The sequence below is a fragment of the Talpa occidentalis genome, unplaced genomic scaffold (genome assembly GCF_014898055.3).
Source record: "Talpa occidentalis isolate TD23 unplaced genomic scaffold, MPIMG_talOcc4v2.1 talOcc4.3, whole genome shotgun sequence".
In the NCBI taxonomy this organism is placed as follows: Eukaryota; Metazoa; Chordata; class Mammalia; order Eulipotyphla; family Talpidae; genus Talpa; species Talpa occidentalis.
Window position 1 is genome coordinate 23520750 of NW_023603184.1, and position 23499 is coordinate 23544248.

The window sequence follows — 23499 nt, forward strand, 5'->3', positions numbered from 1 at the left end:
TATGCTGTGCAGTGGCTGCAGGGTGGGGGGCTGATAGTCCCCCACATTCCAGGCTCACCAGTGAGGAGTCCTGATGTCAGGAAGTGAGCATTGTGGGGCTGAGGACTGAGAACTTGAAATTCAAGCCTGAGGTCTGGACTCGATTCCCACATTCTCCAAGTTTCACATTTATGACCTCAAGAAGTCACTTATTCTCTTTGAAGTTCAATTTTCCTTTTGGACAAATGAAGACAAAAACATCTCCACCTAAGCCCCAGGGCTAATGCAGAGCTTGAACCCAACAGCAAACTCTACATTGCAAACTGTGAGGAGCTACACACATGCCTGCTCCCATCTCTTGCACATTCACTACACAGAGCACTTTGCAGGTATGATTTCATTCAGTGTGCATAGTAACTCTTTCTGGCAGATGGGTACTGTCCTCCTCTTCGAACCATGAGGGCACTATGGCCCACACAGGCTACAGACTTGCTTGGGGTTGCACAGCTAACAAGGAGCAGAGCCAGAGTTGGCAGCCAAGGGAGCCCGACACGGAGCTAGACTGACAGCCTGAAGCTGGGGGGTCATCACCTCATGTCAGTCAGATTCCTGAAGGAGATAAAGACCACTCATCCAGTTACCAGAACAGCCGCCCATGTCAAGGAGGCCAGCGGGTTGTGTGCTTACCTGGAGTCCTTCTCTGACAGCTTCCAGGAGATAGGGGATAATCGAGTAGTTCCATAAGTCAGTGAACCACACCCTGGAGCCATCTACGTCAATGGGGCACGACAGGAAGAGCCGGGGGCCTGGAGGCCATAAAGAAAGCCAGTTAGAGCTGAAACGGGGGTGGGCTGGGGTGGGGGTGTATGCAGCCACAGTCTGAGCTGCCCACATGGGAGGGACCCTGGGTCTTCTGAGTGATGACAGCAATCCCAGCTGCCAGGCGGGGGGCACAGCACAGAATTAAGACTCTCTCACCCCCACCCTGGGACCACTCCCCTCTAGGAAATTACCCAAAAGAGGGAGCTTCTGGAGAAAGATGCTCACTGCAGTATGATTAGCCTGATCTTGGAGAATGGAAGCACAGGGGAGAATGGAAGCACATGGGACACCCGGGTTTGATTTCTTTCCAGTCTTTTAAAATAATGATAAAAACTGAGTGGCAAGAGAATGTTCCTGAGACAATGTGAGGTGAAAAGAGAAGAACAATCCATCCACTATGATTGCAACTACATGAAACGTGTGTGGACGAGGACAGAAAAATATAAGCTCAAGTGAAATGATTAGGTCAAGGTGGTGGGATGGTCAGTGAAGTTTCTTCCTCTGTTCTAAATCCCTAAGTGTCAGAATGTTGGTAAATTTTTTGTGTACAGCAAAGCAGGCCCAATGGTGATTTTGACTGAGGGGCCTTGGGGTGGGCTCCTCCTGAGCCCCGTGGGATCATGTCTCCCTGGGCAGGTCTGACTGGCACACTGGGCAGGGAAGAGGGGTGGAGTCACAACCTGAGGACATGGATGACTGGGGTGTGGGGTCAGTCTCCTCCCTATCTCTCTGCAAGGGCAGTGCGACATCTGGCCTTGCAAGGTGCTGTCCTGACCCTCATCTGAGGCCTGGCCTCCAGGAGCAGCCCCACCCGAACCAGCCCACTGCTTGCTCCACCTGGCTTCCCACCTACCTATGGTGACATCCGAGGAGCTGTGAGCCTCCAGGAAGCGGTTTAGGTGATGCCAGACCTTGGGAATCCAGTCGATGATTTTTACCAGCTCCACATTCCGTACGCGCCCACTGATCTCTGTTTCCATGAGCTTCCGCCTCAGGAACCGGCCAAGGAAACCCTTTACGGGTTCTGTATGGTTGGCACAGAGCACCCACCTGGGGAAAGTAAGGAAGGCTTTTCAGGGTGGTGGTGGTGACAAAAATGACGACTAATATCAAGAATCAAAGAATCAGAAAGGGAAGTTGTCTATGTCAATATTAAAATAGGACCTACTACGTGCCAAATGTTATTCTGAACACAGTCATATTAATTCATAAACCCCATGGAATCCCCATGACACAGATTATCACTGCCATCCCATTTACAGATGGAAATGCTGAGGCACAGACAAGCTATGTAACCTGTTTGAGTGAACAGCTAGAAGAGCCAAGATTAGAACCAAGACAGTCCAGCTCCAGTGTCTGAGCTCTAAATACTGAGCACCTGGCCCCCCTGCTCTGAGCTATGGAGCTATAAAAGTGACTAAGACACAATGAAACCTGGAAGTCAGGGAGGGTTCCTTGGAGGAGATGTCTGGACTGAGACCAAAAAGGTGAATGCAGCAGCCACATAAAGAAAGACAGGAGTGTGGGGTTGGCATGGAGGATGGAGAGTTTGCTGGCACATTCACAGAGGCATGAGAAACAGGAAAAGTGTGGGCTATCTGGGAAACTGTCAAGGGTTCAGGGTAACCAGAGTGTCACCTAGATTTTATTCTGGAAGCAATGGGAAAACACAGGTAGCATGGAAGTTTTATGGTCAGATCTGAATTCTAGAATGCTCAGAAGACGGCTAGGGTGGGGGCCAGGCAGGAAGATGCAGGCAGGCATACTGGGTAGAAAATAATTGCAGCTGCATACTAAGAGATAATGCGACAGTCACAGGGGAAGGACAAGGAACAAGGACTTGCAGGATATTTAAGAGAAAGCATGGATAAGCCCGGTACAGTCTAGGTGCGGAGGTGGGTTATGATCCCAGGGGCCTGGAGGAGGTGACAGTCCTCTGATCATTATGAGGGACTCATAGCAGCTAGAGCTCCAAGGCCCAGAGACCCAGCTACGTGGAGACATTCCCAAGCAAGAGCCTTCGCTGCTCAAGCCCATTTGGGTGAGAGGGATGTGCCACTGATTGTGCAGCGGGGGAGGGTGCTGATGCTGCTCCCCTAGGACTGAGAGTCAAAGAAATGGGTGCTAGTGTCAGCCTTCCAACTGACTGGCTGTGTGACCTCACACAAGTGATTTGATTCTCTGAGCCCCAGTTTCCCCATTAGTAAACTGAGAAGGATAAATCTCAACCACCTGAGGCTGCTGAGAGAGCTAAATGAGAAACTGGGATCAGTGTAGCTTAACTCTACACTGCCCAGCACATCACAGAGAGTATTCAAAATAGCTTTTCTGCTTATTCTTTCTTACATTCCTTCTTTGTCATTCTGTCACCTAATCAGACCAGGACAGTGACATCTTACCTGAAGTTGTGATGAAGCTGCAGGTTAGGAGTGGAAGAGGTAGCCTGGTTCATTGTGCCAATTATGTAAGGACTGTGGGGACACAAAGGGACAAAGAATTTTGTGAGCAGGTGCTCACGGCGGCCCTCAGCGCGGGTGTCTGGGTGGATGGCTGCCTGCCCTGCCCCCCACCCTGCCACCACTCCCTGTGTGGATCATGCCATGCGTGGGCACTCTTGAGGGCCAGAAGGTCCAGGCCTTTACCATTTGTGGTCCTTGCAGTTGAGCAGCCCATTGAAGATCTCACCCAGGGAGCTGACATGATGCAGGTTGTCTAGGATGATGACGACAGGCATGTCCGCCGCATTGTTCTCACTGGTGCACTGGTCAGCAAGGTTGGATAGGTACTGGCGCAGCTCCTGCGGTGGCCCCAGAAAACCAGAGAAGGACAAGTGGGTGAGCATATCCCAGAGAAGACTCTCAAGTTCACAGCGTTCACTTAGCCCAGGCCCATGCGGGCTGAGAGGTGAGAGCTGAACACACGCTGGGGACTTCCAGCATTCACAAGGTGACAGAGAATCTTCAGCCCAGGGCAGAAGCATTGCTCTGTGGGGGATAATACTCAGCCATGGCTTTGCAGCCCTGTTACACCACTTCTCTAAAAGTGTGACAGTGGGTCTCCCTGGTGGCACAGTGGGTTGAGCACAGCGCTATAAAGTCTCTGCAGCGCGGGTTTGATTCCTGGCTGGCCAGAGAGATTCCCACATGGCATGGCAGACCTCTCCTGTCATGCCTGCTGCTCCCCTCAGCAGTGTATTTCGGTCATCTGCCTGTTCTGCTCCCTGCTCTGTCTCTGGTGAATCCTCTCACCCTCCTGCACCTCTGGCCTGTACCCCAGCTCTTGTATAAAAATAAATAAATCTTAAAAAAAAAGTGTGACTATGTTTGCAGATATTTCTTATAATGCCAACCTGCCAATAAGCACCTAAGGGAGGAGCAGGAGCTCTATTCCATAGCACCTGCCCGAGAGCACTTTATACAGAAGCTTCAGTAGATCCATATAGCAGGGGACCCATCTGCTGTAGTCTGTCGATATGAACTGCTGTTAGTACTATTGCTACTGGTGTCCCACGAAAGAGGTTTCACTTTGGAAAAGCAACAACAGCTAGTGCGCAGAAGATAAATTCTCAGTAAATTGAAATGGACACACCTGGGAGGCCACTAAAAAACCACTAGCACTGAGCATCACATCAGGCTCATAATGCATGAATATGTGGGGACATAATACATGAACTAGATTGACTTATAGATAGAAATTCTCACTGGCAAGTTTTGGGTCAAAGCCATTCTTTTTTTTTTTTTTTTTTTTAAAGATTTTTATTTATTTATGCATACAAGAACTGGGGTGTAGGCCAGAGGTGTGGGGGATGAAAGGATTCACCAGACAAAGTGGGGAGCAGAACAGGCATATCTACTAAAACACACTGCTGAGGGGAGCTGTGAGCGAGACAGGAGAGGTCTGCTGTGCCATGTGGGTAGCTTCTTGGCCATCTGGGGATCGAACTCATGCTGCAGAGGCTGTGGACAGCTTCACAGTGCTATGCTTAACTCCTTGTGCCACCAAAGAGGCCCTCAAAGCCATTCTTCTGAGAGCCCCATTCTGCCTCCTTCACTGGCCTTTTATAACCAGAGGAGAGTTTAAAGGAAACACCACTTTCCCATTGGGATGATAGTGGCAGCAACTGTTGTGGAAGGGCCAAGGGGTGACCAATGACTGGGCAGCGGCCTCCAAACAACCACCTCACCTTGCTGGACTTGTGGTCCACGTTGAAGGTGGCGATGACCCCGTCTGTCAGCTCCCGTCCCTCCCGAAGCACCAGGTACTCTGAGAGCCGGTTGGCCAGGTATGTTTTCCCAGTGCCACTTGGGCCAGAGAGGATGATCCGCCTGTGTTCCACCAGCAGGGAGACATAGCGCTGCAGGATGGGCTTGGGGATCAGGGACTCGAACACCAGGGAATCCAGGCTGTTTTCTGCGAGCCCTGCATTTAAGAGGTCAGAAGTGATAGGGGCTTTGTAGAAAGGGCAGCTCTCCGTGGAACTTCACACACCAGCAAGATAAGGCCATGTGAAGCTCCAGCAGGGAGGCACTGCTGTCACAGGCAGGACAAGGCAGTGGTTCCTGCTGAGGGGGAATGATGGGCGTTTTTGAAGAACCTTCCAACCGGGAGATAAAACCACTCCAAAACTGCACTTTAAAAGCCACGGTCAGATTCCTTACTTAGGTGATTTATAAAATATTAAAAAGTGGGGAGGGGGGAGGGAGAGTTGACCATCAAATAAATTTGTGTCAGACTGGATGTAACTGTCTTTTAAAAGGCAGGAGTTAGGACATTAAGATCAGAGCCTTCACTGTACTAGAACATTCCTGCCCCCTTTGGCCCCCAAACCTAAACAGCAGTTATGATGCATTTCCCAGATTTATGTGGCCATGCAACTTTGTTTTTCCCCCACAGAGAGCGTGGAGGGCCTAGAGTTCCATGGAACACACTTTTGGCCTGGGGGGTTCACGTCTCCGGCGATGAGGCAATTGGAAGCTCCAGCTGCACCACGCGTGGGCAAGAGCCTCAGCAGTTTCAACAGGATGCTTGGAGCGATCCCCTCCAGCCTATAGCAACTCGTGGTTTTCCCATCTGTAAAATGGGACTGTGTCCAAGGCTCGCTGGCAAGATATTTCATTCATATTGGAAGAGCCGGGTTTCCATAGTTATTAAGATTCCATCTTCACAGAGTCATCAGGCTAATGGGACCTTTTGTTAGGTAATTTCAGCAATAAATTTAAATTGCTTCCTAGGGTGGGTGAAAAATCTAGACTGTTTAACTTGCTTAGATAAGAATAACTGTGGTTAAAGGGGGAAAAACACCCCCACCCACATATATCTGCACAAACAAAATCAAGGCCACAGTATCTTAGGCCAAGTCCCAAAACGCAAATTGCAGTTCCTGAAAACTCCCACCGCTGCAGAGACTGAGTTACCTTTGACGGTCACAGAGATGGTAGTGTTCTCCCCGACCAGATAGCCACAGGGAAGAAGCTCAGGCGTCTCGGAAGTGTTGCTGCGTTTGATCTCCCCAATGCTGTAGCCCAGAACACTATCTGAGTTCAACCCTAGCTGACTCACCGGGTCGACATGAATGATGTATTCCTGGAAAAAAAGTAAAGACCCCCATCAAAGATGTGGCTGCAGTCTGCCTGTGATTCATGCTTTCAGTGGGTGATTTACGATCATCTCCTCGTCTTTCCTGGCTGATGCCTGAGTTGAAATCGAGCTCTGGAACTGGGGGAGAGAAGAGGTAACTTTCTATGGGAAAGATGGCCTTCTGTCACAGGCCTCTTAAAATACTGATTTATTTGGTTAGTGATGGAGAAACACAAAACCCCTAACAGGACTCTGCAAGCGTTTAGTCTGGATGAACTAAGCAGGGAAAAGTTAGGCTGAAGCCCTGAAGACATCAGGGCCTGGGAATGGTGCTGGGAATTTCATGAAAACAAAATTCTGTAAGAAATTTCTCCATCAGCCCCTTCTTGAGACCAAAACCTGACATCATACTGATGATAAAGGGTGCAAAACCCAGGGCTATGAGAGAAAAGCAGCTCTTAACTCTAAAAACGAAAACTGGACTTAATTTGGGGGTGACTGAGCAAAAGGTGGTAGGTCGGGAGACTGGAATGGAGGTCCAGGGCTGTGTGGTGGCCAGTCTATGACTGAAATGGAATCCCAGTCCCAGGCGCCACCTCTAGTGACCTCGCTTCCTCCCCTGTGATGCACCACAGGCTGTTTTCAGTCCAACTGTTATATTTCAGATCCAAGGATGTTTCAGCTCCCCATCAGCAGAGGCAAAGTTCTGACCTCGGTAGGAGGACAGGTCTGCTCAAGCATTTCAGAGACTGGTTTGCCAAGATGGGGACCAATCTTCAGTCAGCGAACAGGATTTTCTCTGAATGTAGATTTGAGGAGACTAGAGTCTACTAGTTATATCAGATTTTGAAGTCAGACTGACTCAACTAGACCAACATGATTGAGCCCCAGATCTATGATGTTAGGCAGGGACCCAAGCTGGTCCCTTGAAATGGGAAACAGGACCTTCCTCACAGGTCTGGAAATAAATTAATGTGAAGAAAGGGCTTAGCATGGTCTCTGGCACAAGAAAAGTGGGTTATGATCACTTAATGGATATGATTAATTCACACTTATGGTTGTTGACTGACTTCAGGTCAAGCAATAAAAGGAATGTACCAAAAGCTTCCTTCAAGCTACTTTTGTTTTAAGGTTCAACCCAAAACTCATCAGTTATTTCTCCTGTGCCAAACACCCACTCCTGTGATATGATGGGAATGAATCAAAAATACACCAACACCGTTTGTTAGCCAGTGACCAGATGTTAATATCCCTTATGGCACAAATCACAGACTCTGGAGTGTTGGCACAGGATGATGAACAAGTCAGATCAAATTGCCCCAAAATGAAGGGTGGAAAGGTGATGTTTTATCCTAAGCCAGATCACATGTTCCAAAACATATTCAACAGGACAGAATTCTAAGGTCAAGAGAGAACTTGGACATTAGCAGTTTCGCTGAGATAGATGTAAGTGTAGGAAAAGACTCTCGCTGAGTGACCAACCACTGCCAGGGTCAGATGGGACGGGGCAATCACATCTGTTCTTACCATCCTCCTCCTGTTCACTTCAGGGCCAGGGGACAAGTCTCAGTAGCATAAGAATATAGGAGGGGACAACGCACAAGAAATGGCCAGCTCAAGTTACAAGCCACCCCACCCCTTCCCACAAGTCAGGGGCCCCACTTCAGGGGTATTTTCTGCAGCCACCTTCTGGAGACACTTACTTTGAACAGCCGTCTAACCACCCCATCGAGCACATCCCACTTCGTCTTGCCACTAACTCCAATGCAGCCAATAAGAAAGAGGTGTGGTCTGGAATCCTAAGGGTAAGGAAATGTATGCAGGTGAAAAACAGATGACTCTCTCCTGACAGTTTAGCAAGGACTCAGATTGTGTTAGAATTCCACCTATGGCTTCAAAGGGGATTAAAAGTCCTATTTGCTTAAAACCAGGTATCATTTAGGTTGAACGCAATAGTCTTAAAAATTTCCCCTGCTCTACTGCTAAACCAGTAATCTGTGGGCCAGAAGAGAGGATCGCCTCTATGGAATCTAGAACCTTTTAATTGTGAACCTCATTTAGTGCATAGATCATATATTTCTCCCCTGCTTTCCTCTCTCCTATCATCTCTCCCTTTCCAAACCTTGCTTACAAACTCACCTCTTCCAGGAAGCCTTCAATGATTAACCCTTTGAGTTCAGAGCTCATACTGCTTCACCAGTTCTGTACACACGATTTTTTTTGGTATTTATATTTTATTTGTGTGTCAATTTTGGCTCCTTGCTGCATCTTTAACAACTTTAGGATAGACACAGTTCTATTTTCTTTTTCTTTTATTTTTTAATGTTATTGCTTTTCTTCTAATGAAAAGTTAAAAGATGCTCAACTCAGGAAGCTAGTAAAACTTGGGGAAGTTCACAAAAGGATCTTTTTCAGAGCCCACTGGGCTCTGCATAGTGGGGATTAACTGATCACATTGATTAAAGTTAATAGAATGTTCCATTTTGTTGGAAAGGAACTATTTGACAAGCTTACATAGATGAAGAATTAGAGGGGTGGGTATGGGGTATAGCTCACAATTCAGCAAAATTAACAGAGAAAAGAGCACCAGTCTCACAATGAGATGGTCTGGCCCCATCACTTGCCTTGAGGTAAAACAACCTCATCTGGAGGCTGTGGTGATCTGGGATAGTACACAGATTACAAGTGACTCATAAACTTTCATAAAATGTAAGTTCTATCATCCATGCTGATGATCACTAGAACATGCATCCAAAGGTCTCATTTGCATGTATTATAAGAATGCTATAAGAATGAATTTTCCCTCGAGAGTCCATCATTTCATTAGCTAAGCTCTGCAAATGGAGCTACTTACTGGCTATTTCTAGGCTAGAGGATGCTAAAGCTCCTAGAAATTCCAAAATTCTGGGCTTGCCCTGTGAGTAAGACTACAGCGCCAGCCACAAAGCAGAATACCCTGGCAAATGAAAGTATGGCTGCAGACATGGCTTTGGTGGGTGCTGTGTATTCCCTAGATGTCTTGAGACTACTACAGTATTGGCTAGAGTTTGAAAAATAACAAACACTCAAGAGGACTTGAAATAGTGACTCATGAGGTCTTTTTTCTCACTTATATGAGAGATGGTCTTTCACAGCAGCCTTTGGATCTAATCACTGGCTAGAGATCAACTTTGATGGTCAACCCCCACCTCTAACCCAAAATACTCTCTGGTGAAGTCAAAAGGGGAGTAGGAATGACCTCGAGACTCTTGAAGGTAACAGAAACTACTCAGAAAACTCAGATTGCCCGGGCTGAGTGAGTGAGGGTGCCCCAGCAGCTCCTTGCTCCCCACTGTGGCTACCTCGGCCTTGCAAACCTGGCTTCCTAATTCTCCAGCAGCCTTGCTGACTGCAGAACTCAGTGCTCCTGGTCTATTTCTGTACCTTCTGCATTAAATGTGCTTGGCTGCCTTTGAAGTGGTTTGGGACTTTATTAAATTCAGAAAAGCCATTTCTGACTGATGTTAGTGTTTAATTAGTTACATGAAAGCACAACATGGGACCACTTTTAATAGTCTATTAGACTTTCCAAACATGAGAGGGGGAAGGGCCGCTGGCTCACTTTAATTGTGTCAAAATGCTGCTGGGGATTTGGCTAGTAAAGGAAAGCATTAGCGGCATTTCCAAGTCACCTTAGGTACTGAGGTTTTATGATGAAAACACTACGCTAGATACTTCTACCTGGGGAAGGGACAGGCAGAGCAGGGAAAGGGATCCAACTAACCTCCTTCCACTTCATTTCCTCCTGAAAGCTGACAACTATCTTAACATGCCTGCCTCCTTCCTTCCGAGCCGAGCATTCACCAGTGTCATCCAGCAACATGTCTGCGAATGGAAAACATCAACAGCCTTAGGCACAAGGGGACAGCAAAGCTGGCTTCCTGACACCCCCGCTGCTTGTTGCACAGCGGGACAAACCAGGTGTCGGGGTGCAGGGGAAAAGGAGTGGGGGCAGGGGAAGGGGAGAGGGCAGAATGGAGAATGCAATCACAGAACCAATGGTGGACCAACCAAGGAACCAGCAGGCTGACGATGTACCTTGCCAAATGGAAGTGCGAGGGAGAGACTCAACCAAAACGATAGCAACAGCAGCATCATGGATAAAAAAATCAAAGCGTCAGCCTCAATATGCTTACAAAGAAAACCTAGATCATGTTCACTAATTGTTGCGCCAGGCTGGAGTCCATCCTGAAGGCAGGACGGTCACAGACCAAGGCATTGCCCAACTGGGAGCTGCTATTATGGGGTTGGTATGCCGCTTTCAGCTAGCAGGTCAGCCTCTTAAAATGCATCAAACAGAACTCAGCATGGTGGGTGAGGAGGTCCAAGCTCATGGCTTGGAGATACCGGGCATTGGAGCAAAGCATGACAGCAGTCTAACGGCTGGGTTCATGTTGGTAGCAGACGCACACCCAGACACACACACTCCCCAAGTGCACACGCGCCTGTTGTCTCTCCATTTGATCTGTCCATCTGCTTATCCTGGGGCTCTCACTTGGAGACTGGCGTGCCAGCTGCAGGCCCTGCCCTGTCCCCCCACCCGTCCTGCAATGCCACTCACCCAGGCTGGTTGACTCCGTGAGGTTCAGGCTGTGCTGGGAGAGGCCGAGGGACTGCCTCGGGGAGGCAGAGAGGGACACCTGGGAGGGGGCCCGGCTGCAGCCACTGCCTTGAGACTCCGACTTCAGCCGATCATTCTCAGCCTTCAGCTTCTCTATTTCACTCTGCAATGAGTATGGGAGAAGCCCACTTGTTAGCTGGATGTAATGTGAACAAGCCTTTTCTAGAGGAGGGATGCAAAGTACCCTGCAGGGATCCAGTGGGTATCCCCCCCTGTGGCTGAGTAAGTCATACCGTCAGAGAGATTCAGTGGTGCCATGGCTGTAGCCACAACACCTGCTGGGCAAGGGTGGGCCCCTCCTTTCAGAAAGTTGGCCTTTGAAAGGACCTCAGAAATGTGTCTTGGAGTGTGTTGCCGGAGTGCTCAGTGAAAAAGTCTTAGAATCTAAGAAGTTTGGGAAACTCTTGGTTGATAGATTTCTTTTTAGAGTTGCTGGGCACCATGAATCTGAGAGAGGACAGCATCTGCCAGTTTTCTCAAGGAGCTTTCTTTCCCAGGACTCTCATGGAATGATCATCCCATGGAACCTCCTTTGGGAAATGCTGTTCTCCAGTGAGGTCTTATTTAGTAAAAACCATAGGGGGCAGCAGTCTATGATTATTTATGAAGTGTCTATTATGGTAAAGCACTGATGTTATATCTATAGAAAAGAATGCAGAAGATACTAGTTTGGAAGACCCAAATGCCTTAACCCATGGCAGTAGGTAAGATGTGCTGTTAAGAACAAAGTTGTAAGGATTCAGACAAGGGCTCTTTCAGCTGCAGGACTGTGCAGAAGAGCCTCAGGCCAAGCCTTAAGAGGAGGGTCCAACATGAAGGGGCAGAAGGCTATCCCAGGAGCTGGCCAGCATGAAACATATTCCTAGGGCATGCAAAGGGTGCAGACAGCAGCTCTCTTGGGCTGGTGAGAAGAATCTGGAAAGTATAGTTGGGGGTGGGGTGGGTAGGAGATTAAGAGTGAAAGGATCCTATAGAAGGCCTTGAAGACCAGGTGAAGGAGCCTGTGCCTCATGCAGGAGGTAATGGTGAGCTCTGAAAGTCTTATGCAAAAGGGCATGGTTACTCTCGTGGTTTGGAGAGACTGGTCTTTGAGGACTCTGTGGGAAGGTCTGCAAAAAGAAAGAGGCTGATGAAGTCCTTGAGGTGTGGCGAGACCAGCCTCCTGGTGCTCCTTCTTGACAGCTTTGGGCTAGGTGCAAGCTTCGGGCTCTCACCTGCATCCTATTCATGGCTTCCCGGAGCTGGTCAAGCTGGTGTGCAGAGCTGAGGGCTTCTAGGCGGATGTCGGTCAGCTTCATCTCCTTGTCTCTCAGCTCATTTCGGAGCTGCATGACTGTCTCGGCTTCGCTGTCCATGCACTCTGAAATGCTAGGGAGAGAGACAAGAAGAAAGCAGCTCTGAGTTCACCTCCTTTTAGTCCTCCACTAAGCACTGGCCTGAGTCAATCATTGGTTTTGTTCAGCAGTAACCCAGTAAAAGCAGCTGTCCAATAGCTCCCTGGAGGTGACAATACCAAAGCACCTGAAATTCACAGATTTTATTGCTTTTCCAGCTCTATCTTTGCAGAACACTTGCCAGTGTTCAGCATGACTTTAGTGTGGCTTTCAGCAGAATTCCTAGGAATAAACAGAAGGCTGGAAAAAGGGAGTAGCAAAACCTTTGGGGTTTGAACGCCCCTCAAATGTGTACACAGCTGGGCCCCTATAATGACACCATGCAGGCCTTGAGATCTAAACCTACTCTGAGAAGCAAGGTCAACTGTCTGTTTTAAAGATTAGACATTCCAAGTTCAGACAGCCGAAGGGTCATTTTTATTTGCCAGAAAGGGAGAAAGATCCTAAAGCTATAGATAGAGAGTCTGTATCCAGTCACATTCTAAAACCAGTTCCTCTAGAAGTGTCTAGAGAGAGCAACATTTTTTTTTCCTCATGCCCCACACTATTTAAAAAGCTCATGGCAATAAAGAGAAACATCTTTAGGTAGTAAGAGACCAGAAAGGCTGATGTGATGTGGAAGCTGAAGTTTCATCTGAAAACTCTGCAGCAGGGTGAGTGGCTGAATTTCCCTCCCAACTGTAACTAGATCAAGGGGACCCTGGAGTCCTATTGAGTCTCTTTCTTAAGAGGTGGTCTCTTCCTGGCTGGGGTCCTTATTTGATCAGTTAGGTTTGCTAGTCAGATACCTGGCAAGTCAGCACAAAAGGAAGGTCACAGTCATGATGAACTGCTATGTTAGAAAAGAGAGTTCTGTTTAGGAAAAGGTTCAGTTGATTTCAAAGATTATAGGTTCTGGGGTGAGGGTAATCCAGAGTAGAATGCTTTGACATTTCTTGGACTGAAGATAGGAAAAAAAAAAAAAAAGGAAAGATTCCCTCCTCCACCCCTCCACTGCCCAAGCTCATAAAGTTACAGAACTGAAGCTGATTATTTCTGAAAGACATGGTGAGCATGTGGTCGCAGAAAAAATCATGAGCGCCCACTCTCCAAGACCCAAGTACGGATCTGGGGCCAAACAAAACTGACCCGTAAAACTGGTGGAGGGTGTGGAAATGCTAATGGCCAAAAGAAAACCATTTGTAATTGCTAAAAGAGATAGAATGGTAATTCAGGGGCAAAAAGGACTGGGAAAAAAATGTAACACCTGAACAGCCAAATTTTGGGGTTGCTATTTTTTTTTGACCTGCATCTGAACTGTTGTGATTTTGGAGTTACAAAGGAAGGAAAACCATCTCCTAGTTTTTTTTTATAAGAGTTATCAGCAGTCAAGGAAGCTTCTCTACTTCAAATTCTTCTGAAATCTGCAATGGATTCCTGAAGATGTTATGCTTATTCCCACCTTATACCTTTAAGAAATTGAGTCCACCAGATCTGGGACTAAAAGGCTAGAGACACAGAAATGCCTTTAGAATTCAGATCATCCTCCTCCTCCGCTCCACGGACTCCTGGCTTTTTGTGCTCTGAATAGCCTGTGGTTTCTAGCTATACAGTCATACTTTTTGGGGGGGTGGTTTGGGAGGTTTTCAGGGGAGCCTCGCTAAAACTGGTTCTTTCTTGGGAGACAGGACCGTGGTCTCCTGGTGTAAATGGAGTGTAAATCCAGACCAAAATTCCATTTCGACAGTAGAGTCTTAGCCAAACTGTGTCCTGCACAGGTCTTGAAAGCTCCAATTCACTGCAGAGAAGAGTTGGCTTGGTTCACACGACTCTGCTCTCCCAGCACTCCACAGCAAGGCATTAGGTTCCAGTCTCCTTCACTCTGTGCCTTTCACTCTGTGCCTTTCCCCTGACAGCTTTCTCAGCAAGAGAAAGTACTTCCTCAGCACCTACTCTGTGGAATATATCACAAGCTCACTTTGCAAAACTTGGCCAAGTGATGACTTAACAAAGGGAAAGCAAACTAAAACGAAGAGAGTTTATGTTGGGAGTAACTGCACTAAGAGAAGAAGGCCCGGCTGTGCTGGCCCCAGAGTAGCTAATTTTTAGAAACAGCAATCGCAGATAGACACAAAAGGGATGTCCTACAACAGAGAGATGATGTTAGCCTCTATCCTGCTGCCTAAGACAGCCTTCGCCCTCACTTCCTTCTTGCACTAAACTGTGACTGTGACTGCACTTAGCAAGTTACCCTCTGCATGGCTGCTGGAGCCTCAGCGCCAGGGTTCTTAGTTTCATTTTGTGTCTATTGACACCAATCAACCATGATGACCACTTACTGAACACAGAAGCATCTGTGCTGGGCATATTAAACAAATTATCTCATTAACTTTGTGTACTAGCTCCATAATTATCTCCATTTTATTTTTTAAAAAGATTTATTTATTTATTTATGCATAGAAGAACTGGGGTATAGGCCAGAGGTGCGGGGGGTGAAAGGATTCACCAGAGACAGAGCAGGGAACAGAACAGGCAGACTGACTGAAATACACTGCTGAGGGGAGCAGTGGACGAGACAGGAGAGGTCTGCTGCGCCATGTGGGTAGCTCCCTGGCTGGCCAGGGATCGAATTTGTGCTGCAAATGCTGCAGATAGCTTCATAGTGGGGTGCTTAGCCCCTTGCACTACCAGGGAGGCCCTTATCACCATCTTAAACACAGGGAGGCAGAGGCATAGAGAGATCAACATGCCCGTTATAAATGACAGGATCAGAATCACCCCTGGTAGGTCTGCTTACAGTCCTGGCTGCTGACATGTATCTAGCAGGCACTATTTGCTTGTCCACTTTGTAGAAAACATCCTAAAGCAACCTGATGTGCTTTTTTCCTACCAGATTCCTAACATGTTATCCCAGTGGATTCCCGTTGTCCTGCCCAGCAGGCGGGGGTGGCATACCTAATTTTAAACGCCATGAGTGTGGGGAATGCTGCCTCCCCACACAGCCATTCCTTTCACCCATAGGGCAGGGTCTGTTGTTTTTTTTTTGTCCGATTCCTCTGCCTTTGGTTTTTTCTTTGAACTCCCCCTCACATCTAGATTTGCACATTCTTACAAACCCTTCAAGGTTGGAAATAAGCATTTGCTCTCTGCCCACCCTTTGGAAAGCGAGACCAAAAACAAACATTTCCAGTGTCCATGGATTTGTGGAATGTCAGAAAACGGCTGGGGAGCCAGGAGTCTGCCCCACCCAACCCCTATGGGGAAAGCGGTTTGGAGGGAGAGTTCTCGCTATGGCTGCTGGGAGTTGTATACAGCTGGGGCACATCCCTCTCCTCCTCGGACTTGGCTGCCCAGCAGCACTTGGCCCGGTTACCACTCCCTCCTCCAAAGTTTCTTTCTTCTGCTCCCGAGTTTCTTCCCACCTTGCTGGCTGCTCTACTTCCTGAAACTCAAATAGCAGAGCTCCCAGAGCCTGGTCCTCATCCCTCGGGCTCTTCCCTCTTTCATTCACCCTCTTGGAGGATCCTTCCGGTTTCCCAGCTTTCAATTCTACCTCTGCACCCACACTGCCCAAATCTATGCCTACAGGAACACCAGGCTGGCTGCCGTCTCAAACCTCACACAGTTGAAGCAGTTGAAGCAGAACTCTTGTGGCCAATGAGGAAGCTGAGGTGTCTGCATCGGCCCTACTCCCTTGGCTAACGCTAGTTCAGCGGCTGTTCTGACCCCAGCCACAGCAGTCCTCTTGTCCCAGGTACCATTTCATTTTGCGGATAACTCGAGGACTTGAGCTCCAGCTCTTGTTCATTCTTGGCTTAAAATACCCCAAGCTATCTAAAGGAATTCAGACCTTCAGGACAGGAGCAATCTTTGTCACTGCTGCAGGGAGCCAGCTGTGCCATCTGTCCCCATCTGCCCATCCCAAGCCATCCCTGCCCTGCTCTTGCCTCTAGAGTCTAGGTCTTAGTTTTTAGATGGGGTATGGGACTATCTCCCTGTGCCCCTACCAGATCAGTGGGTAATCAGACGGGTCATCGGAGGTTGATAGGCGACCTCTCATGGAACTAGCAGCCAAGGGACCAGCACTTAAACCAGTGCCAAGTGAACAAATGTGCATGTCACATTGAACAGAACTGTGTTCCCAAAGAGAGCTGTACCAATTAAAATTTACTAGGGAGGCCATCCCTGGTGGTACAAGGGTTTGGATCTCAGCACTATCAAGCTTTTGGCAGCCACTGCAGCATGAGTTCAATCACCGGCCAGGGAGCTGACCCACATGGTGCAGCAGACCTCTCCTGTCTCGCCTGCTGCCCCCTTCAGCAGTGTATTTCAGTCAATCTACCTGTTCTGCTCCCCACTCTGTCTCTGCTGAATCCTCTCACCCCCCACATCTCTGACCTACACCCCAGCTCTTGTATGCATAAATAAATCCTTTAAAAAATAAAATTTAGTAGGGAAGCTTATTTTATGAAATATGGACCTTTTGGTCAAGAGAGTTGTTACTGTAGCTCTTCATTTTGAGTTCTGACCTCAGAGTGAACACCAAATTTTGGTCAAAGAAGAGAATTGCAATCTCTCTAAGTCAGAATCAGAATTTCAGCAAAAATTGCAAACACTCATAATACCTGTTCCCCCTCTCAGCAAGATGGTTGTAGCTCTTTCACATCCATTTACTTCGTTCAATCCTTAGGATAGGATAAGTGCGTATCAGCCATCATCTCAGTGCGACAAATAAAGCAGAAGAAACTGACACTAGAACAAAAACCAAAGTTTCCTCTCTCTTTCCGTCTCCCCAGTCCTAAAACACTGAAAGAACAGTATAGTCCTAAGAAATCAAAACAGAAAGGACCCTAAAGGAGCAGATAAACAGTAACAGGGGTCTTGGCATTCCTATTTGAGAGAGCACCTAGCAGCCAGAGATGTCATCTGATCCCAGTGGACAGACTTACAGAGAGTTGGAGTGGGAATTCCTCAGCAGTGGGGTGGATCCCGCAGAGCCGTTGTGTGGCAACTTTGGTGAGGAAGGCAAAGAAGAATCCGTCATCTCCTCAATGTCTGAATGCGAGGATGCTGACTTGGGGGACTTCTTCTTCCCGAAAGCTTGCTTGAAGGAGCTGCGTAACTGAATACACAAGACCATCAGCCTGGCAGGGGCTGCAACTGATGCACAAGCCTTGGCAAACTAGAAACATGCAGACCAAAGAGCAGTTAATTGTCCCGAGATTTTCCCCCCAACCAAAGAAAGAGGTTCCCAACAGCTCTCTCATATCAGTGCATTAAGGGAGGAAGAGTTATCTGGTGCTGACAGCTCAAGGACTTGACCTATGGGGAACATTCCATGCCTACTCTTGGTTCAAGACTAGATGCCAACAGCGAGACAGGGCCTGGCTCAGCAGACGGATGTTGGAGGATGAGGTTACACAGCAACAAAGCGGGATGCTCAGACACGGTAACGGATGCGGGTGAGGTTAGTCTTATCAGTGGATGGGTTAGCTTGGTATCTGATATTAATGTTTGTCTTGCTTACCTCATTGACCTGCCAGAGAAAACGTAAGCAAACATGGGGAAGGGGAAGGAAAAAAGACAATTTTTAACAGAGAAAGCCAGTGATAGGGAAAGCTTTGGACTTTTCAGATATGACATAGCTAATAATAAGTAGCACATACAGTGGAGGTTTCCAGTAGGATCATGAATCTTTAAAAGGCTTGTGCCTCCATTATGAACGAAAAGGAACAATGGGTCTGGAAGTCCACTACAGTCCAAGATCTTCTAGCTTCCATGTCTGGTTAAAAAGACTGCTTCTACCTTCTTGCAGCTCTCACTCTTTTCTTGTCTTATCAGTCATCTATGCCTTAACCTTTTTATTTTTTTGGCGGGTGGGGGGGAGCAGGTATTCTTGTCTCAGCATGGGTAACTTTACTGCTGCACTAGTCCCAACATGACTGTTTATCTCTATGAGTTAAACTTCGAGTTCCTGCTGTCCTTGCACACATGTGAGATAACATACACAGGGAATTAGCCCTCTCAATGTTAACAACAGATAAGAGGTTATTTTAAAGAAATTTATTAATCATTCTGGGAAAAAGGTTTTTTTCCCAGCCATTGAGAAATTCAGAAAATAGGCCATTGCGGATTAATGGGTTTTTTCTCCCATCACTGTTTCATCTATGACCACACGTTATAGGTAAATCTAGATCCCATTATTCTCCCATTCTTACTTATGATCATATTTTCAAAGTGTAGTCATAAAAACAGGAGGATCTGTTATACAAGCCCCCAACCTAAAGCCTAGCCTCCTCATCTGGTAAAACGGCAGGTGGAAGCAAGGAGTACAAAGATCAGGCAGAATCATCCTCCCCAATTTTAGAAACAGCAAGAGGAGTTAATCCTACTTGTTTGTCATAGTAAATGAACTGACCAACAGCCATTAGTAACAATGGAAAAATTTAATCAGAATGATGAGGGTTGCACTGAGCTGGTGTTTTAGCTAGCCTCCAATGCCAGTCATCAGGAACCCAAATTACTCAATCCTCAACTCTGTCACTAGACCTCGCCACCCATCCAAGATAACACAGAATGAGTGAGAAGTATATGGAACGAACGAAGACACTGAAGTCACTATGGGAGCATAGTGCTGTCAGCATTCACAGAGGGGGCTCTGAGCACTGGCCAACATGGGACCCATGCAGCAAATCCCTGCTCCTGAGAGAGGGAGCACCACCTGGGAACCAGGACGCCACTGTCTCAACAGCAAACTTAAAAAAAGTGGAAGGGGGCTGTAGAATTTTCCCAAGAGAACAGGCGAACTGTTCAATAAACCACTGTACAGGAAGTCAAGGAGGTCATTGGGATTTATAGCAAGTTGGACAACACTTCATTGCAGACTGGGTCTATCCACTTGCCCCCAGTTAAGTACTAAATTACATTCTGAAGCTTTTATTTATAGGTCATGGTCAAAATTTTCAGAGATGGGTGATTTAATGCTGCTATGGGCAGCTGTGTAACTAAATAGATAAAGATTATAGTTAATGAGGGAGTAACTAGTACAGACACTCCAAAAAATATTGAGGAATTAACTAAGGAGAAACCATTGAAGAGCAGCTTCACTCTAGAACCTGAAACTTTGTGGCCAACATAGGATGAGGAAGAAATGACACATATGAAATGGAAGATGAAAACTCACATCAAGTCTTATGAAACAGAAAAACTTCAAGGGAGTGGTGATTTCATGAATCCTAGTGTTTGGCAGGCACAACACTGATTTGAGTAGAAACCTATCCACAAACCACTTCTTTGGGTTTATCACCCAAGGGTGAAATGTCCTGAAGCTAAGAGTGAGCCTGGGCTCTATCTGGGGGGATGGTGTTTCCGAAATGGACTCTGTTAGTCCCCACGAGAGTCTCTGGATATTCGCTCACCCAGTTCTTCCTCTTCTTTTTCTTTGAATCGCTCTCGATGTTGCTGCCCACGCTGGAGTGGCTGGTGGCGCTGTTGATGCTGGACACACTGTCGGAGGAGTGCTGTCTGCGGATGCGCAGGTCTGCAGACTGGGCGCTGCCATTTCCTGGGGACCCAAGGCAGGAGATGAGCAGTGCAGCCTGAGCTCTGCTCTTTCCCTGGGGATAGCCCCACACTTACGTCCACACACCCGAGGACCACTAGATGCTTCACTTTAGGCATTACTTTCTGTTCCCTGATGCTGGTTTTTAAGGTTCTTGAACAGGTGGTTGCTATGCCTTCTTTGGTCAATCAAAGGAGGGCTCTCTCTCTTTCCACTTAACAAAACAGGAGTCTGGGGTGACTCACAGAGAATTTCTCCAACACCAGCTCTCTAAAGCTTTAATTAGGCACCAAACTGTGTATTTGAATTGTGGCAGTAGTCACCTATCTGGTCAGCCATCCCTTCTTTTGCTTCCCTAGCCTGTTGGCCCTTTGGAAATGCCAAGTCCATCTCATCTCAGGACCTTACCTGTGCTGTACCCTCTTTCTGGACTGCTATTTTCCCTCTAGTCTGCCTAGTCAGCTCCTGCCAGTCCTTCCCAATTCAACTCAATCACCACTTTTCCAGGAGGCCTGATACCTGCAGTTACAGTGATACCACAAATAGCCCTGCTCAACATGGCTGTGATGCAGAAATAAAGCTGGCAGATAATCTTCCTACAAGTGCAGAACTACACCCAAGCCCAGTCTTCGAGAAACACTGTTTTCAGAGTCAGACAGATTGACCTAAAAATACATTTCAGAATTTTCCTTTTCTGTGACCTCTGGAAGCAATCTTGGCTCTGAAACTCAGTGTTCTCATCCATCCAACCCATAAGGTTGTTGTAGAAAGAAAATGAGATAATTAGAACATAGGGTGTAGTGCGTAGAACACAGTGAGTGTTCCACTAATGTCAGCTATCACTAGTCTTGCTCTTATTACTGTTAATATTATTAATGCAGTCGGTAACTCATCCTCATGCCTACACTCACCCCACCAAGTTAGATACAAGGACAAAGCAGTTCATTTAGAAGTACTTTCCTGGATAAATAAGAAACGGAACCATTTCAGTTTACCCCACATCAATATGCAAACATCAAAGTGTCAGTGAAATTAAGGGCTGTGAAGCATCTGACAGTTTGCCAATCCATTGAGAAATATATTTTCTTCCATTTTTAGGAAACATTGAGAAGAGGGTGAGCTGGAATAGTTATATTCCTAGAAGCCAGAAGTAAATGGATTATGAGTGTCTGCCTTTCTGGACTTGTCCAGTTGACACGGGTACCTACTCTCTGGCAGGGAGGGAGGTGGCTTCATACACTCAGGAGGGGCTCCTAAGGGCAGGCAGGTGGTTAGTCTGAGGCTGCTACTACTCCTTTACCTTTGCAGTTGAGCTCCGGTGTGTTAATTACTCCATTAATGGCAGCCTGGGCAGCTGCGTTCTGTTTCTTTAGTAGCTCAATGGTTTTTCTTAATTCATTCAGTTCTGAATCCTGAGGAACAGAGCAAAATATTGGTCATCCTAAAAATCATTCGAGAGTTCAGCTGAGGTCCAATTTAGCTTCAGTTGAGGAGGGTGGGTTATTAGGAGTTCCACAAAACCTGTGCCTTAAACCATTAGTTGGATCCATTTTGAACTGGTATATGTGACTCATGAAGACAGTAGGAATAGACAAAGTGACCTGTTGCCAATGCAGTTACCACCACTCAATCTAGGTCCTATGGTGATATTGTGACTCAAGTGACTAGCTTTTATGGTTCAACTCTAATAGTTCAAGAGGTATACTGAAATATTTACAAATATCTGAAACAAAGGAGAATAAGATTTTTAGGTTTGTTGATAACTCCAAGCAGGGAGGGAAAAAAAAGTATCCTTCCTGCTTTACCTTCTGCTCAGCTGTCATGGTCAAACTCTGGAGCCTGATTGTCATGTTTCCGAGACTCTGTTCAAAGGCTGCCACCAGATGAGCCTGCGGAGAAAGACAGCCTGAGTTATACCACTTTGCAAGGACAGAGTGGCTACAGTGTGCTGGCATCTGAAATCCCAAGTCCTTCTCAGGACAATGTGAGTTAGTTTCTAACCACTTCTTCAGCCTCTTTAACCCATGCCCCACCACTGCCTGGGATCCAATACTCTAGTCTTTATGTCCTTGAACACACCATTGCTGCTTCCGCTGAGAGCATTTATATAGGCTTTCCCCATCTGGAATGTTTTCCCCCTAATTGCCTCCCTCGCTAATGTTTACATATCCTTTTCAAGAGATCTCAGCTCATGCCTTTGTGACATCCCAGAATGGACTGGTTCCCTCATATTCACTCTCAAAAGCACACTGGACTGCTGATATGTGTTTTGTGGTATCATAGTCAAGAACACATGTAGGCTTGAGACTGATGGTTCATGTCTGTCCTCTATTTCATTGCAGGAAGACCTTTCATCCACCAAGCGCCAAGTTTACCATAGAGACTCACATTGAGCACATTTGTCGAATGAATGAACAAAGCGGTTGACATATTTTGCTTGTTATAATCCTGGCTAATAAAAAACTATTGAAAGGCCCATCTGCTACCTCCTTGGAGACATATTCCCTTAGGAAGTTATGACTTTCCCCAGAGCTCCCCTGCAACTTCTATATACCTCTGTGAGAACACAGCATCAGATGCACCATGATTTCATATGCTGCTAAGCCATTTTTAAAATGCTGTAGATTGTAATTAAAATATGAATCCAATTTTCAAATGTTAAAAATGTGAAACAGAACTGTTTTATAGAATTGAGAAATGTGATGTCTTTGCTACCTTCTCTGCAACCCTCTTCAAGGTCATGATGCAACTTTGTGTCTCAACACTTAGCCCTCTTCTGGGACACAGAGCAGTACATTACATGGGCTATTAGTTGCTTGACTGAGGATTCTGGTAATATTAAAATCAAGAATAAAGAATGGATAAGTCATTAATCCTCTTGGATATGGTTTCATCTGTAAAGTCAGAACAATATCTATTTTCCTCCCAGGACTATTAAAAATATTAAATGAAACAATGTAAGGGAAAATGTAAACTGTCATGGAATTGCAGAACAGGAATGGACTCTGGGGGGTAAGGAAGAGGCATGAAAAGAGAGTGACCAAAGACGGAGCGAATGGGTGGATATGCAGAGGGATCCAGCACAGGATGTCTAAGTGTCTTGGGAGAAGGAAGATTTGATCATGCTGTAAAAATTCTAGAAGATGGTTAAAACATATAGAAAGAATAGAAGCAGGTTAGGAAGACGCTCCTCCCCTAACTGTGCGGAGGGTCAGTGGACATTTCAACTAAAGGAGGAGAGTTTGAGGGTTGAGTCAGAGGTTTCAGTCATTCACTTCATCAAACAGAGAGAGTGCTGGATAAGACAGCTCTAGAATCAACAGCAGTTTTTTACTCAACAGCCATAGGAGTTGGCTGTTACAGTAATGAAGTACTTGTAATCAAACTATTAAGTGGAATAAGCTAGTCTCTCTCTGATTACACACCCTCACTATTAAAAATTGCAAAAATGTCTCTGCATTTTAATATAAGGGGATATGTTTAGTTTGCCCTAGAGAATGTGGCAAAACCAAAGCCAACCAATTCAA

General features: G+C 46.6%; 1 protein-coding gene across 1 annotated transcript in view; it reads right to left on the reverse strand.

The window, feature by feature from the left end:
- NAV2 (neuron navigator 2) overlaps positions 1–23499 on the reverse strand; it is a 382500-nt gene that overhangs the window by 8922 nt on the left and 350079 nt on the right. The window contains exons 23-36 of the mRNA XM_037522590.2: positions 21778–21861; positions 21273–21384; positions 19830–19975; positions 17361–17533; positions 12253–12406; positions 10979–11141; positions 10142–10242; positions 8082–8177; positions 6216–6384; positions 4985–5220; positions 3444–3598; positions 3201–3272; positions 1655–1851; positions 667–785 (exon numbers count right to left, since the gene is read on the reverse strand). Coding sequence (XP_037378487.2) covers positions 667–785; positions 1655–1851; positions 3201–3272; positions 3444–3598; positions 4985–5220; positions 6216–6384; positions 8082–8177; positions 10142–10242; positions 10979–11141; positions 12253–12406; positions 17361–17533; positions 19830–19975; positions 21273–21384; positions 21778–21861 — 1977 coding nt within the window. The remainder of the gene's footprint in view (positions 1–666; positions 786–1654; positions 1852–3200; positions 3273–3443; positions 3599–4984; positions 5221–6215; positions 6385–8081; positions 8178–10141; positions 10243–10978; positions 11142–12252; positions 12407–17360; positions 17534–19829; positions 19976–21272; positions 21385–21777; positions 21862–23499) is intronic.